Consider the following 13,155-nt stretch of genomic DNA (forward strand, 5'->3'; position numbering starts at 1 on the left):
GAGGACACTCCCTCGAGAACTTCATGGTGGTCAGGGCACACCCAGTGTGATCCCCTCACAAGTCATTTTGTGAACTTCTCCTCATGATCCCTTTTATTGGACAGCTGTGTATCTCAAGAGGAATGTTGACCACTGTACTCTCTCCAGTATTAGCTCGTGGTCACTAGCCTTAGGGAAAAAGAGGTGGAGTGGGGATGGGAGATATGTCATTGTCCCCCAGTTGGCAGATACATTCTGTATACTTCTGATTTTTGAAAAATTTAAGAATATTACCCCCAAAATCACCATATGACACAGAGACAAAAATATTATATATTTACTTATTTACTTAGTTTATAATAATAAAAAATGGCTGACCCAAATTATTCTTAGTGTTTTTATGAGTTATTTCTGTCTTGGCAACACTATATATCTTCAGTTATGAGATTCTTAGAAACAAAAATTCAAATATGCTAGTGTGGGTAGAGCCTGAAAATTAGAAATAGATGATGACTTTTTTTTTTTTTAATGTAGTGCTGTTTGAATTGTACAGTTCCTTAAATATCTATGATAAAAATATAAACTTTCAGGAAGAATTCATGATGTTGCTTTTGTGAGCGTACTAGAAAGGAGGTTATAGTTTGGGATTCCTAGTTATTTCTGTGGAAAGTAGTCACCTTTTAGTTCCATAAAGTCATGATAGTTTCAGAGGAAGCTGTTGAAAGTGAAAGCTTTGAATGAGGGGGTTGGTGGTGAGGTGGGTGGGGCAGGGCTAATGTATGGTGTGTGTTTATCTATGAGACACAGGTCATTGCTTTGTCTGTAGCTCTTAATCTTACTGGCTTTTCCCCCATAGACATTTACCTTCCCTCTTTTATTTCAGATTTTCTTCCCAGTACATCGACCCTTTTCTCTGTTCAGGTTTCCCACATCCTGCTTCCCTCCCGATAACATTTGTTACTGTGTTGGTATTTTCTAACATGTAGACTTTCTGGAACTTTCTTTGTGTTATAATAACAAGTAATCTTTCTTGGCATGGTGTTTATTAACCGAGCTAGTTTTCATATATCAATAGAAACTGCCATTTTAAACCTAAGTACTTCTATTTGGTTTGCTTTTATAATGAGGCCATAAAAATTTTCTCCTATTCATCTGGTTTTTAGAGAGTATTAACCAAGAGCAAAGAGATACTGGCTTGTACTTAGCATCCAAGCTAATGTTGTTCATATTGTCTTACTAGAACACCTGGAGAGTGCAAGTTCTAACTCAGGTATACCAGCTGCACAGAGAGGTGAGTTTGTCTAATGAAGCAAATAGTCACCAAAGGTGTGAAATTCTAGCATGGTGATGCATAAGGATACAGACATCGAAGAAATGCTCTGGACAATGGGATAGACACCAAAATGTGGCTTTGTTGTAGTTAGATTGTGAAATTCAAGTAATATTTACGCCATCTAGCATTTTAGTAGTGTCCCAGTTTCTAAATATAAGACTTTAGCTTTTTAATATTATTTTTTAGCTCAACAGTAGTAAAAGATATTCTTTTGAAAAGGAGAACTTGTTGGGCTCACACTTGATCCTCACTCCATGTTAATAGAAGTTTTGTTGCCAAAATCAGATGTGGAAATAGAATATTGATAAAAATGACCCTTTGGCTTCCTTGTTACTACTGGTAGAAAGAAGATCGTTTGCAAAAAATAAGTTAACTAGTGATTTTTTTCATGTATCCTTTAACATTTGATTCTCATTATTTATTTATTCATTTATTTTTTTGATTTCAGGGCAAAAACAGGGCAAGGAATTACTCACAAAGTTCTGATTGTAAATTAAAGTCCTAAGTATAAACAGCTAAAAACAGTGTAAAATAAAAACAAGGGAAAGGAAGTTAGTTAAAACACAGCACGTGACCCTTTCCTTGATCTTGGTAGACCCGCTTCTGTTCCCGCTAAGAGACCACACAGCTCTGACATCACCAGAGATGCTCAGCCAACCGACAACTTGGCTTTGGACAAATCAGTGTCTAAAGCTTGATTCTTTACTATCTCTCTCAACCTGACTTGAAAAGGACCACCTTTCCCCCTAAGTTACAGTTAAATTACATCATCGAGAGGGGTGTTGTGATGAGTAAGAGACGTCATCCATATTTTTTCTTTGTTTTTTCTTTTGTTTTCTGTCTGTGTTTTCAGCAACGTCAGTTGATTACAGTTCCTTTGCAGACAGATGCAGCAGCTGGATAGAGCTCATTAAACTGAAAGCTCAGACCATAAGGCGCGGATCAATTAAGACAAGTAGGCGGATGTTTCTACCACGTTGTGATTTGAGAAGCATATCCGTGATTTCCCAGTGGTGAAGGCTGGCCCTGACTACTCAGTAATAACATTGCCAATCAATCATGTGTTGGAGTGTGAAAGCTGCAGATGCTAATGGTCATTTAGCAAAAGCTTTTGAAGGGCCTTTAGATGTTTAAATTGTAGCTGCAGGGTTGTGTTGTTAGTATTTTATTTTGGGAAGGTATTCTTAGACGTATATAAATAGATATTGTGTCACATAGTGGAAGGAAATTAATGAGCTTTTATTGAAGAGACTCTTTCAGGGCCCAAGGTACTCGGTAGTATATGGCATCTGTCAGATTACTAAGAGTAATGTCTAGAGTGAGAGTAGAAGGTATCTCCAGAGAGAAAGTGGCCAACTTTTACCTCACTGCTAGACTCAGCATCAGGACTAAGACTTTTTTTTTTTTTTTTAATCTATACTCCATGTGTTTTGGTAGACTTTGAGGTAAATGTATTTGAGTGAAAGAGTTGACATTAAAGGGAAGGAACTGTATTTAGGGGTAAGCTCACAGGCTATGAAACCAACCAGGTCTGGTTTTGAATCCTAAAAGTGTCATTTTAATAGCTGTGTGACCTTGGCAAGTTATTTAAGTTTTGTGAGCCTCAGTTTCCTCATGTGTTAAATGGGGATGACAACACCTATGTCGCTGCGTTGCTGTGAAAATTACACACACACACGTGTGTGTGTGTCTGGTTTATGGTAGTTATTTGATAAGCAGTAGGTATTTGTTATTTTATGAACAATTAACTTTTAGACAGCCAAGGTCATTTGTTAAATTTTTTAAATGACAACTTTGATCGAGAAGGTTTGGAAAAGAAACCTGCTACAACTAGTTAAGATAAGGTTTATCTACAAGTTGACAATGAAGAAGTCGTCTGAAAAAGAGATGGAAAACACTGCACTGGGAAATGTAACAACTTTCACACTCTCGTAATAATTTGTTCCTACAGCAGATTTTTTAATGCTCTACCGCTTTTTCTTTGTCTTCACTTTATAACGATCATTGTGTGTGTAGCTACACCGCATCGACATTTTCTTTTGCAGGAATGCCATTTTTCTTCCCAAAGATTCCATTCCAGCATTTCCTCTTACGTTTTTCTTTCTCTCTCTATTTGTAACTGCATGCAGTGCATGATAATTTCTTTTCTTTCATGACATGGCTTAGCCTCACAGACAGCTGAATGTTGTCACCACTTATTTGGAAACACTAGGGAATCATTGAGTCACCAACATGTGATCTTGATGCTTTCTCTTCTCTTTCCAATTTTAGCAGTGACAGTTGAAAAAGCAAGTCCAATGGGTGAAGGAAACTTCCGGAATCGTTCTGCTCCCCCTTGTGCAAATTCCACCGTTGGGGTTGTTAAGATGACACCTCTTTCTTTCATTCCTGGAGCAAAAATAACAAAATATCTTGGGATAATTAACATGTTTTTCATTCGGGAAACCACTTCTCTACGTGAGGTAATTTTATAGTTGTTATTTCATTGTGTGTGTGAATTTTCTGTGGTTGAAAGTAGTAGTATCAAAACTAAACATGTTTCAAATTGTTTTTTTGCCAAAAGTAACACACACACACACACACACACACTTTTTGCCATAACCTGTCTGGATTGGCTGTAGATTAGGCTCAGATGGTAAAAGTGTCTGCCAGCAATGCAGGAGACCCAGGTTCAATTTCTGGGTCAGGAAGATGCCCTGGAGAAGGAAATGGCTGCTGCTACTGCTAAGTCGCTTCAGTTGTGTCTGACTCTGTGCGAACCCATAGATAGCAGCCCGCCAGGTTCCCCGGTCCCTGGGATTCTCCAGGCAAGAACACTGGAATGGGTTGCTATTTCCTTCTCCAATGCATGAAAGTAAAAAGTGAAAGTGAAGTCGCTCAGTTGTGTCCAACTCTTAGAGACCCCATGGACTGCAGCCTACCAGGCTCCTCCGTCCATGGGATTTTCCAGGCAAGAGTACTGGAGTGGGGTGCCATTGCCTTCTCCAAGGAAATGGCAACCCCACTCTAATATTCTTGCCTGGAAAATTCCATGGACAGAGGAGCCTGGTAGGCTATAGTCCACAGGGTCGCAAAAAGTTGGACGTGACTGAGCGACTTCATTTTCACTTTCAGTATTATCACAAGAGTTGTGTTGGGTTTAAATTCATTTGTTATTAGAAGTTACAGATCCTTATCAGATGGTAAATTAAAAAAAATAAATGTATCCATGTTTGATAGAGGTTTAAAACAGCCCTGAAAGAATAGCTTAGTTTCTCAGTAGGTATTTGCCTGAGATGGATTTAAATGGCAATTTTTAAGAGTTCACATTAAATAGTAGGGGACTGTATCCTGAATAGATGTCTTTGGAGGTTTTTTTATATCATTTAGTTCTGTCGTTTTCTCCTGACAAAGAAGGAGGCTGCTTGTTTTCTCCTCTAGCCATCAGTGTTATTTGTTCAAGTTCTACCTCACACTGGGTATCATTAAACTTTAATTTGTTTTTTAAGTAACAGCAGTTATAATCTCTTGCTTGATGAGGTCAGAATTAAGAATCAGAGTCAGCCTATTATATCTTGCATTACAGAAGAATTTAAACTCAGGAAAAGATTATATTTCTATTTGTCTTATGTTTCTTGAGCAGGGCTGCTAAACAAATTAATATAGTGAGTAGGGAAAATGTTTAATTATTTAAATGTGAAACCCAATAAACTCTTCAAAATTTACTTTAGCAGAAGTTTGTATTTTTTAAAAGTGTGTCAATTATAAACACAACTTAATTGTGTTTTTCCCCCCCCTTGTTTCACCAGCAGTGTTTCTATGCCTTCTTGGAAATGGCAGCCTGCTTACTAACTCAGGCTCACCCTCCTGCACCCAGCAGAGTGCCTGGTGCAGAGTAACCACAAGCCGTTTTTGTGTAAATGAGGGAGTGACTTCTGACAGATTAATTAATTAGATAGATGTTTCCTTTAAGAAAAATTATTTTTATAATCATATTCTAATTGTGTTGAGATGGAAAAGAAACTATCTCAAGATATTCTCAAAAACCTTTTAATATAGAATTAAAATAGGCAACACTTAAATCCATTGAGGTTTGACAAATTTGGGTTTGAGAAGCTGTCATAGATTGGTGAATTAACCTTTTCCAGTTGCACATGGATATTATACTGTTGAATGCGTAAAATTTTCTTTCCAAAGTGTCTTTTCAACTGCTGAAGCAACCATACCCCGAAATGTTGCTTCACAGATTTTCCTTCAACAGAGATTTATAATACCAGCTATAATATAGTTAATAGTATAATATGTAGTATATGCATGCATGTGGGCTAATTTGCTTCAGTTGTGTCTGGCTGTTTGCAACCCCATGACTGTAGCCCACCAGGCGTCTCTGAACATGAGATTCTCAAGGAAAGAATACTGGACTGGGTTGCCATACTCTACAGGGGATCTTCCTGACCCAGGGATTAACCCACATCTCTTATGTCTCCTGCTTTGGCAGGTGGGTTCTTGACCACTAGTGCTACCTGAGAAGCCTGTATATAGTGTAGTATCTGAAATCTGTTCATTCCTTGTTGAGTTATTTGCTTTCAATTACATAATATTAGAATTTACCCCTCTGTAGTGTCTTTTACTCTAAGAATTTTTTGATTTTATATGTAAGAGGAAAACTGATGAAAGTAGAAGAAAAGACTGTCCTGGACTGTGATTGAGTCAGAGGGAGGCTGAAGCAACTCCTTTAATTCCTTAATGACAAACTTTATGTAGGATCCTGTAGCTTTTCAGAAAAATGTGACCTAGACAAATGCTTTTTCTAACAGTGTATTAAATTTTGCCCTTACCTTCCAATTTGAAGTTGGAAATTTCTTCCTAGACTGTAAAAAACCTTCAGTAAAATTTGTGGGAAATTTAGATTGTAAAGCGTTCTAAGCTATCAGCTAGCCTTTGGTTTCTGTCTTGTTTGGTTTTGAACACTGCAAAAGTTCCCCAAATTGTTGGATTTCCTTCCATGACAAATATGTATAGATCACTGGGTACATGCCCCTGTTGAAACAGGTGTTAGCATATATAGTTGTGAGCATGGCAGATGCGGTCCCTGGCATGATGGAATTTAGTGGACAGTAAATCATCATCATGTGGTGAATAGATAGCTCTTAGTAATGGTAAGTCATATAAAGAAATACAACAAGGGCTCTCAGAGAATATTAACAGGAGAATGTAATTTAGGTCTGATAGGGTAGATTGCCAGAGAAGGCAATAGCACCCCACTCCAGTACTCTTGCCTGGAAAATCCCATGGATGGAGGAGGCTGGTAGGCTGCAGTCCATGGGGTCGCGAATCAGACACAACTGAGCGACTTCACTTTCACTTTTCACTTTCATGCACTGGAGAAGGAAATAGCAACCCACTCCAGTGTTCTTGCCTGGAGAATGCCAGGGATGGGGGAGCCTGGTGGGCTGCCATCTATGGGGTCACACAGAGTCGGACACGATTGAAGCGTCTTAGCAGCAACAGCAGCGGGGTAGATTGCTCTGAAGAAGTCACGTGTAAACCAGGACCTGAAGAATTGAGTATGAGTTACCCTGGTGGAAAATTGGGTATGGACCCTTCATGTACGATGACCCCGAGGCTGGAAAAGGTGTCAGACCTTCAAGAAACTGTAAAAGACAAGTGTGACTTGGAACATGGTTCATTTTCAAAGTGGGAGATAGGGATAGCAGGGAAGTCTCATTGTGTATATTTATCATCAATTTATTTGAATGATGACGGGAACAGTTTCATGGAGGGAGGTGTTGACAGTGGAGGAACAGTTAGAACTCTTGCTCTGCCATCTGTCCACTAGCTCTGTGTTCCACCTTCATCATGGACACGTCACATGAGCTTCAGTTCCATCATCTCTAAAATCAAGATAGTAATCCCTGTTGGGATTATGACACACCTTAATAACTGAACACCAACAATAATCCCTGTTGTAGACATGTGTTAGGTAAAGGTTTTTCATTCATGCAACAGGTCTGCATGGTGAAGGAAATTAAAAGGACCATCCATTATAGTAAGATCACTTAAACTGTTTTAATATATATTCTTTGATGTTTTATGTACATTCATTTACCCAGGTATATAGTTTGGTTTGCTTGTGCATTGTCCTTTAGGAAGGTGGAGTCAGTGGTTTTCTCCATGCTTTTATCGCTGAAGTGTTTGCAATGGTGCGTGCACACGTGGCTGCGCTGGGAGGGAACGCTGTCGTCTCCTACATAATGAAGCAGTGTGTCTTCATGGAGAATCCAAACAAAAACCAGGTGAGGTGGAGTTAAAAACCTCTGATGGGGAGACCCTACGAATTCACCCTATGGCCTTTTCACCTCCCATCCGCCTCCAAAAAAGAGAATTGTTCCTCAGAGCTCTTTGATTCCAGAGGCTTAAAACATGTTTTAGTAAATATTTTGTAACTGTGGTCATACATAGGTCAGGTGTTGTTTTCACATCCCCAGTGACTAGTTAGTAGTCTGAAATACCTCTGGAAGTTTTGCTCCTAAATTACTTTTCCCACCACCTTCTTAGGGGGGGTGTTTTTGGGATCCAGTGATGGCTAATGGAGGACAGTTAAAGATGCCCTGTGGTTTGAGCTGTGATGCTGTCCACTTCTGACTGCCCTGCTGGTAAAGAGTACATCCTGATGGGGCCACACTGTTAATTCTAATAAGTAATATAATTTTGTTAATGAGGATAGGGGAGTGTTACTTAGATTAAATTTTAGAATAGATTTCTCTTATCAGCTTTGTTAACATAATAATTCACTTACAACTGTTAAACATAGTCCTTTAAAAAATTAAATAACTATATTAATGAATTTTTTTGTTTCCTTTCCTATGCATTGCCTTCTTAGCCTTTGCTCATTTTTTTCTTGAACTGTATGCCTGTTTCTGCTCTACAGAAACAGTAGAACATAAACACTGCCCCCAGCGTAACAGGAGAGTATGAGCGTGTTACTGAAATGTGACTGAAATGTGTTATTCTTTTAGGCACAGTGTCTTATAAACGTCAGTGGTGATGCGGTGGTTTTTGTTCGTGAATCTGAATTAGAAGTGGTGTCTACTCCGCAGCCTGCTGCCAGTTGCCAGCCCTCATGTACTGGAGGAGAAGTCACAACCTGAAGTCAGTTAGAAAGAGCTCAACTAAATGACATTCATCAATTTCCTTTGTCATTCATTTATCGTACTAGACATAAAAAATGAACTTAATATGAGAGAATTAAGAAAGAATTGATCCCATATGAGAATGTTTGATTTGAATGGGATCGCTTGGAGGCATGAGAATTTTCGAATCTTGACGTTTTTTTTAACCAAGGCTAGACAGACAGGCCTTATGGAGGCTTGACTCCCCAGGAAGTTCAGATAAATTTCTCTGAGAACTGTAGCAAAGATGCAAGCTATTTATAATTTATGTTGATTTTAATAAAATCGTAATTTAAATTATCAGGAAATTAGGCTAGCTATCCTGGTGTAATTTATAAAAATTAAGCAAGAAATTAACAAATTGTTAATAAATAATCTGATTTGAGGAATGTATGGGGAAAATGGAGAAAAGTTTTCAGAAAACTCTGAGTTTATTAATGTGTTATTTTGATGAAGAATCTGGTAACAGCTGAAAGGGAAAAGTACTTTAGCCATCTTTGAAAAAGGAGTTAAGCTTCTGTGACTTGTATCTTAATTGCTGCAAAAGTAAAATCTGTTTATCAGAGCCAATGTCCTTTTATCGGAAGCTTAATAATATCTCTAAGGAAGGAGGAAAAAATTACTATATAACTTCATTTTTACCCAAGTTTCAATTTGTGTTTAATTTTTCTGGAAGGGGCTTGGCTTCAACTGGGAAGAACAGGCCAATGAGTTTTGTTGGAGTAGTTAAAATATGATTGATCTAGTTGGAACATAAAATTATTTTCTAATAAAGTCATACTGAACTCTTACAAATAAACAGAATTTTAGTACTATCTTATTAGGGGTTTGGGGTGGTGAGGTAGACTGTATTTGGCATAGAATTTGGAAATGTAACTTGAATGTAAATATGCTGCAGAATGTTGAATGTATAGATAGAAATACTTTTTTTTTTGTCAATGCCAAATACATATTACAGATGAACCTTTAAAAGTACATTCCTCCTTTGGACAATAAAATTTCTTTTTAAAACTCATGATTTTGCTCTTCCAGGATAACAACTGCCCTAAAGATTAGGAATCATTTCCTTGTTATCACAGGTGTCAATATTTTTCTGTATTTTGTTTATAATTTTATTTTTTAAATAAAAGATTTTATAAACTGGAATATTCCTAAATCTGTTTTTTTGCCCCTTTGTAGTATTGTCAGTGGTCAGAAACCACTTTCCATATGATCATCTTCATTTCTTTAGTCAGCAATCTTCTGTTGTATGTCTGTTCTTCATTTGGAGGGGAAATACACTTGTAATTGTGCCACTTTCGTTGTTGGTGGTAGGAAACCTGCACGGTTAAGTGAGAAAATGTGTGTAGCTTGGGATGAAGGTGGCTTCCCCAAGAGGATAATACTTAAGCTCATTCTGGAAAAACAGGTACTTGGAATTGACTGACTTGTTCATAGTTTTATCCATCCATACAACAGCTATTTTGTGATTCCTGAGTATGTTTCTGAGTTCTTTCTTGGCAGGGGCTTAATAATGTAGCTCACTGGTTGAGTGCCTGTTTTGTGTCATATCCTGTGCATGTTGTTGTTCAATCACTAAGTCATGTTTAACTCTGCGACCCCGTGGACTGCAGCATGCCTGGGTCCTGTCCTCCACTACATTCTGGAGTTTGCTCAAATTCATGTCAGCTGAGTCAGTGATGCTATCTGCTAGCTGTCTGATCCTCTGCTGTCCCCTTCTCTTTTTGCCTTCAATTTTCCCCAACATCAGGGTCTTTTCCAATGAGTTAGCTCTTCCCATCAGGTGGCCAAAGTATTGGAACTTCAGCAACAGTCCTTCCAATGAATATTGAGGGTTGATTTCCTTTAGGTTTGTGCATGTACCTTATTACTAATGTTTAAAACATAATACTGGCTGTTTTTGTTTTACGTTTTGAGACCAAAATGTATTTCCATTTTGGTCTCAACATTTGGATACTTAACAGAGGCACAGACTGATTTCTAGAAAAGCTAGAGTTTCTATAACTACTCAGGTTTTCTGTCTGCTGACACAGGCCATTTGCTCAATGTGGGTCACATGTGAGGTAGTCAGCCCATGCCAGAAATGGCTCCTTCTGGAAAGGCTGATGTTACCTGATGCCGAAAGAGTTGCTGCTGTTCATTGTGTGTAAGTTCCCTCAGAAACATCATTTTAGACAAACATACTGGGACTTAATCTTTTGGAAATATTGAGGCCAGTGACAGGACTTTAGCACACCTTGTAGTATCTCATTCTCTATTGGTACTCCAGAGCTTAAACTACACAAGTTATCCAGTCCTTTGTTAGATTTGCTAAACTCACTGTCCCATTCCCTCACTTCCCGTGTGTGTGTTTAGTCACTCAGTTATCTCCAACTCTTTGTGACCCCATGGACTGTACCCCACCAGGCGCCTTTGTCCATGGAATTTCCCAGGCAAGAATACTGGAGTGGGTTTCCATATTCTTTTCCAAGGGGATTTTCCCTACCCAGGAATTGAACCTGCATCTCCTATGTCTCCAGCGTTGTAGGAGGATTCTTCACCTGCTGAGCCATGCAGGAAGCCCTACTCTGCCATAAACCATCACCAGGTTTCCATCATCTGATCTACCCCTAAATTTGAACTTGCCAAGGATGCAAGTATTGGACTGCAGTATCAGGTAGCTAAGAAGCTTCATGCATACACAAACAGTTTTTCATAAATTGGATCAAGTACCTAATTTTTAAGTATATTGGTGTTTTTTTTTTTTTTTTTTACCTTTTCACCTGGTTTTCTCTTCCCCCATCTTATCCCTCCCAATCCATGTTAATAACCTAGTATGTATTCTTACATATTAAAATATGCTAATATATAATTTACATTCAATAAAATTTATCTATTTTAAGTGTACGAGTCAAAGTTTGACAAATAGATTCAGTTGTGTAACCAAGATAACATTTCATCACCAAGGAGAATGCCTTGTGCCCCTTTGCAGTCAGTTAACTTACCCCGTCCATGTCAATACGATCTTGTGCTTGGTAACTTTCACTTAGTATGAGGCATCCCATTTGGACAACATTTTTGGCTATTATGAATAAAACTTTTATTTAAGTTCACACTTTCTTGTGAAACTTGTGTTTCTGTTCTATGAGGTCTTTCAAACAGTACTGTGAGAATCTGATCTAAGCTCTGGAACTCTTCTCCAGAAAAATAAGCACAGAGGTGAAATTTTGCACACTATTTCAGGTTTGTTGAAGCCCCATTGTTGAGCTCAAGTTAAATTTAGTACAGGCCCCAGGTGGCGCTAGGGGTGAAGAACAATGCAGGAGACATAAGGGGCGTGGGTTCCATCTCTGCACGTGGAAGATCCCCTGGAGGAGGGCATGGCAACCCACCCTAGTATTGCCTAGAGAACCCTATGGACAGAGAAGCCTGGTGGGCTACAGTCCATGGGGTCAGAGTCAGACATGACTGAAGCAACTTAGCACAGCACAGCATATGGAGGGGAATAAGGAACCAGGCTGAAGGAAACATTAGGAAGATTTGGGTAAATCCTATCCTAAAATGTTTGCCTCTTCTCCAGTAGAAAAGACATTTTTAAGATTAGACGTTTAAATATTTGAAAGATATATATTTATGGTAGGCAGGATGATGTCCCCCCGGCCTCCCACCTCCCAGCAAAGATGTGCACAGCCTAACCTGCAGGGCCTGTGAACATATTACCTTACGTGACAAAAGGGACTTCACAGATAGGGTCAAAGCTAAAGACCTAGAGATGGGCGAATTATCTAAGTTTATCTGTGAAAGTCCTAGAACCTAATCTTTCTTCTTGAAATTCAGCAATGGCAGGTTGAGTTTACCTCTCAAAGAGGGATAGGAGACTAGGTCATAGAGATTCTTTTGAGAGGTGAACTCAACTGCCATTGCTGACTTTCAAGAAGAAAGAAGAGAGCTATAAACCAAGGAATGTGGGTGGCATCTCAATGCTGGGAATGGCCACCAGCTGACAGCTAGCCAGGAAACAGGGTTCTCAGTTCTACACCTGCAAGAACTGAATGTTGCCTCACCTCAAATGGAGGAGGAAATGGATTCTTTCCTTTGAGCCTGCAGAAAGGGGTTTTAGCCTAGGGAGACTCACATCAGACTTAATGACCTGTGGAACTGTAAGCTAAACTTGTATAAGTCACTAAGTTTGCAGTCATTTTTTAATAGTAGGAATAGTAAACTAATACAAGTTCTCATAAGTTTAAACTGAAGAGATATAGTTCAAATATCAAATACAGTGCTCTTTATGAGTGACTAAGCACAATAACCTCAGATATGCAGCTGACACCACCCTTATGGCAGAAAGTGAAGAGGAACTAAAAAGCCTCTTGATGAAAATGAAAGTGGAGAGCGAAAAAGTTGGCTTAAAGCTCAACATTCAGAAAATGAAGATCATGGCATCCAGTCCCATCACTTCATGGAAAATAGATGGGGAAACAGTGGAAACAGTGTCAGACTTTATTTTTGAGGGCTCCAAAATCACGGCAGATGGTGACTGCAGCCATGAAATTAAAAGAGGCTTACTCCTTGGAAGGAAGGTTATGACCAACCTAGATAGCATATTCAAAAGCAGAGACATTACTCTGCCAACAAAGGTTCGTCTAGTCAAGGCTATGGTTTTTCCTGTGGTCATGTGTGGCTGTGAGAGTTCGCCGGACCCCGGCAAGAGTT

General features: G+C 38.9%; 1 protein-coding gene across 15 annotated transcripts in view; it reads left to right on the forward strand.

Annotated features, from left to right (window-relative positions):
- The window catches only part of C2CD5 (C2 calcium dependent domain containing 5), a 91,745-nt gene extending 82,136 nt beyond the window's left edge, over window positions 1–9,609 (forward strand). For 6 of the 15 annotated variants that reach the window (XM_061417642.1, XM_061417645.1, XM_061417654.1 and 3 more), the window contains 5 exons: window positions 1,220–1,270; window positions 2,166–2,267; window positions 3,584–3,774; window positions 7,441–7,587; window positions 8,311–9,609. In XM_061417642.1, coding sequence (XP_061273626.1) covers window positions 1,220–1,270; window positions 2,166–2,267; window positions 3,584–3,774; window positions 7,441–7,587; window positions 8,311–8,442 — 623 coding nt within the window. In that variant the 3' untranslated portion in view covers window positions 8,443–9,609. Of the gene's footprint in view, window positions 1–1,219; window positions 1,271–2,165; window positions 2,268–3,583; window positions 3,775–5,664; window positions 5,790–7,440; window positions 7,588–8,310 lie in introns of those variants that run through there. The other 9 variants (XM_061417651.1, XM_061417650.1, XM_061417652.1 and 6 more) reach the window with 3 other exon arrangements.
- The last annotated feature ends 3,546 nt before the right edge of the window (window positions 9,610–13,155 follow it).

Source organism: Bos javanicus, chromosome 5 (genome assembly GCF_032452875.1).
Source record: "Bos javanicus breed banteng chromosome 5, ARS-OSU_banteng_1.0, whole genome shotgun sequence".
Taxonomy (NCBI): domain Eukaryota; kingdom Metazoa; phylum Chordata; class Mammalia; order Artiodactyla; family Bovidae; genus Bos; species Bos javanicus.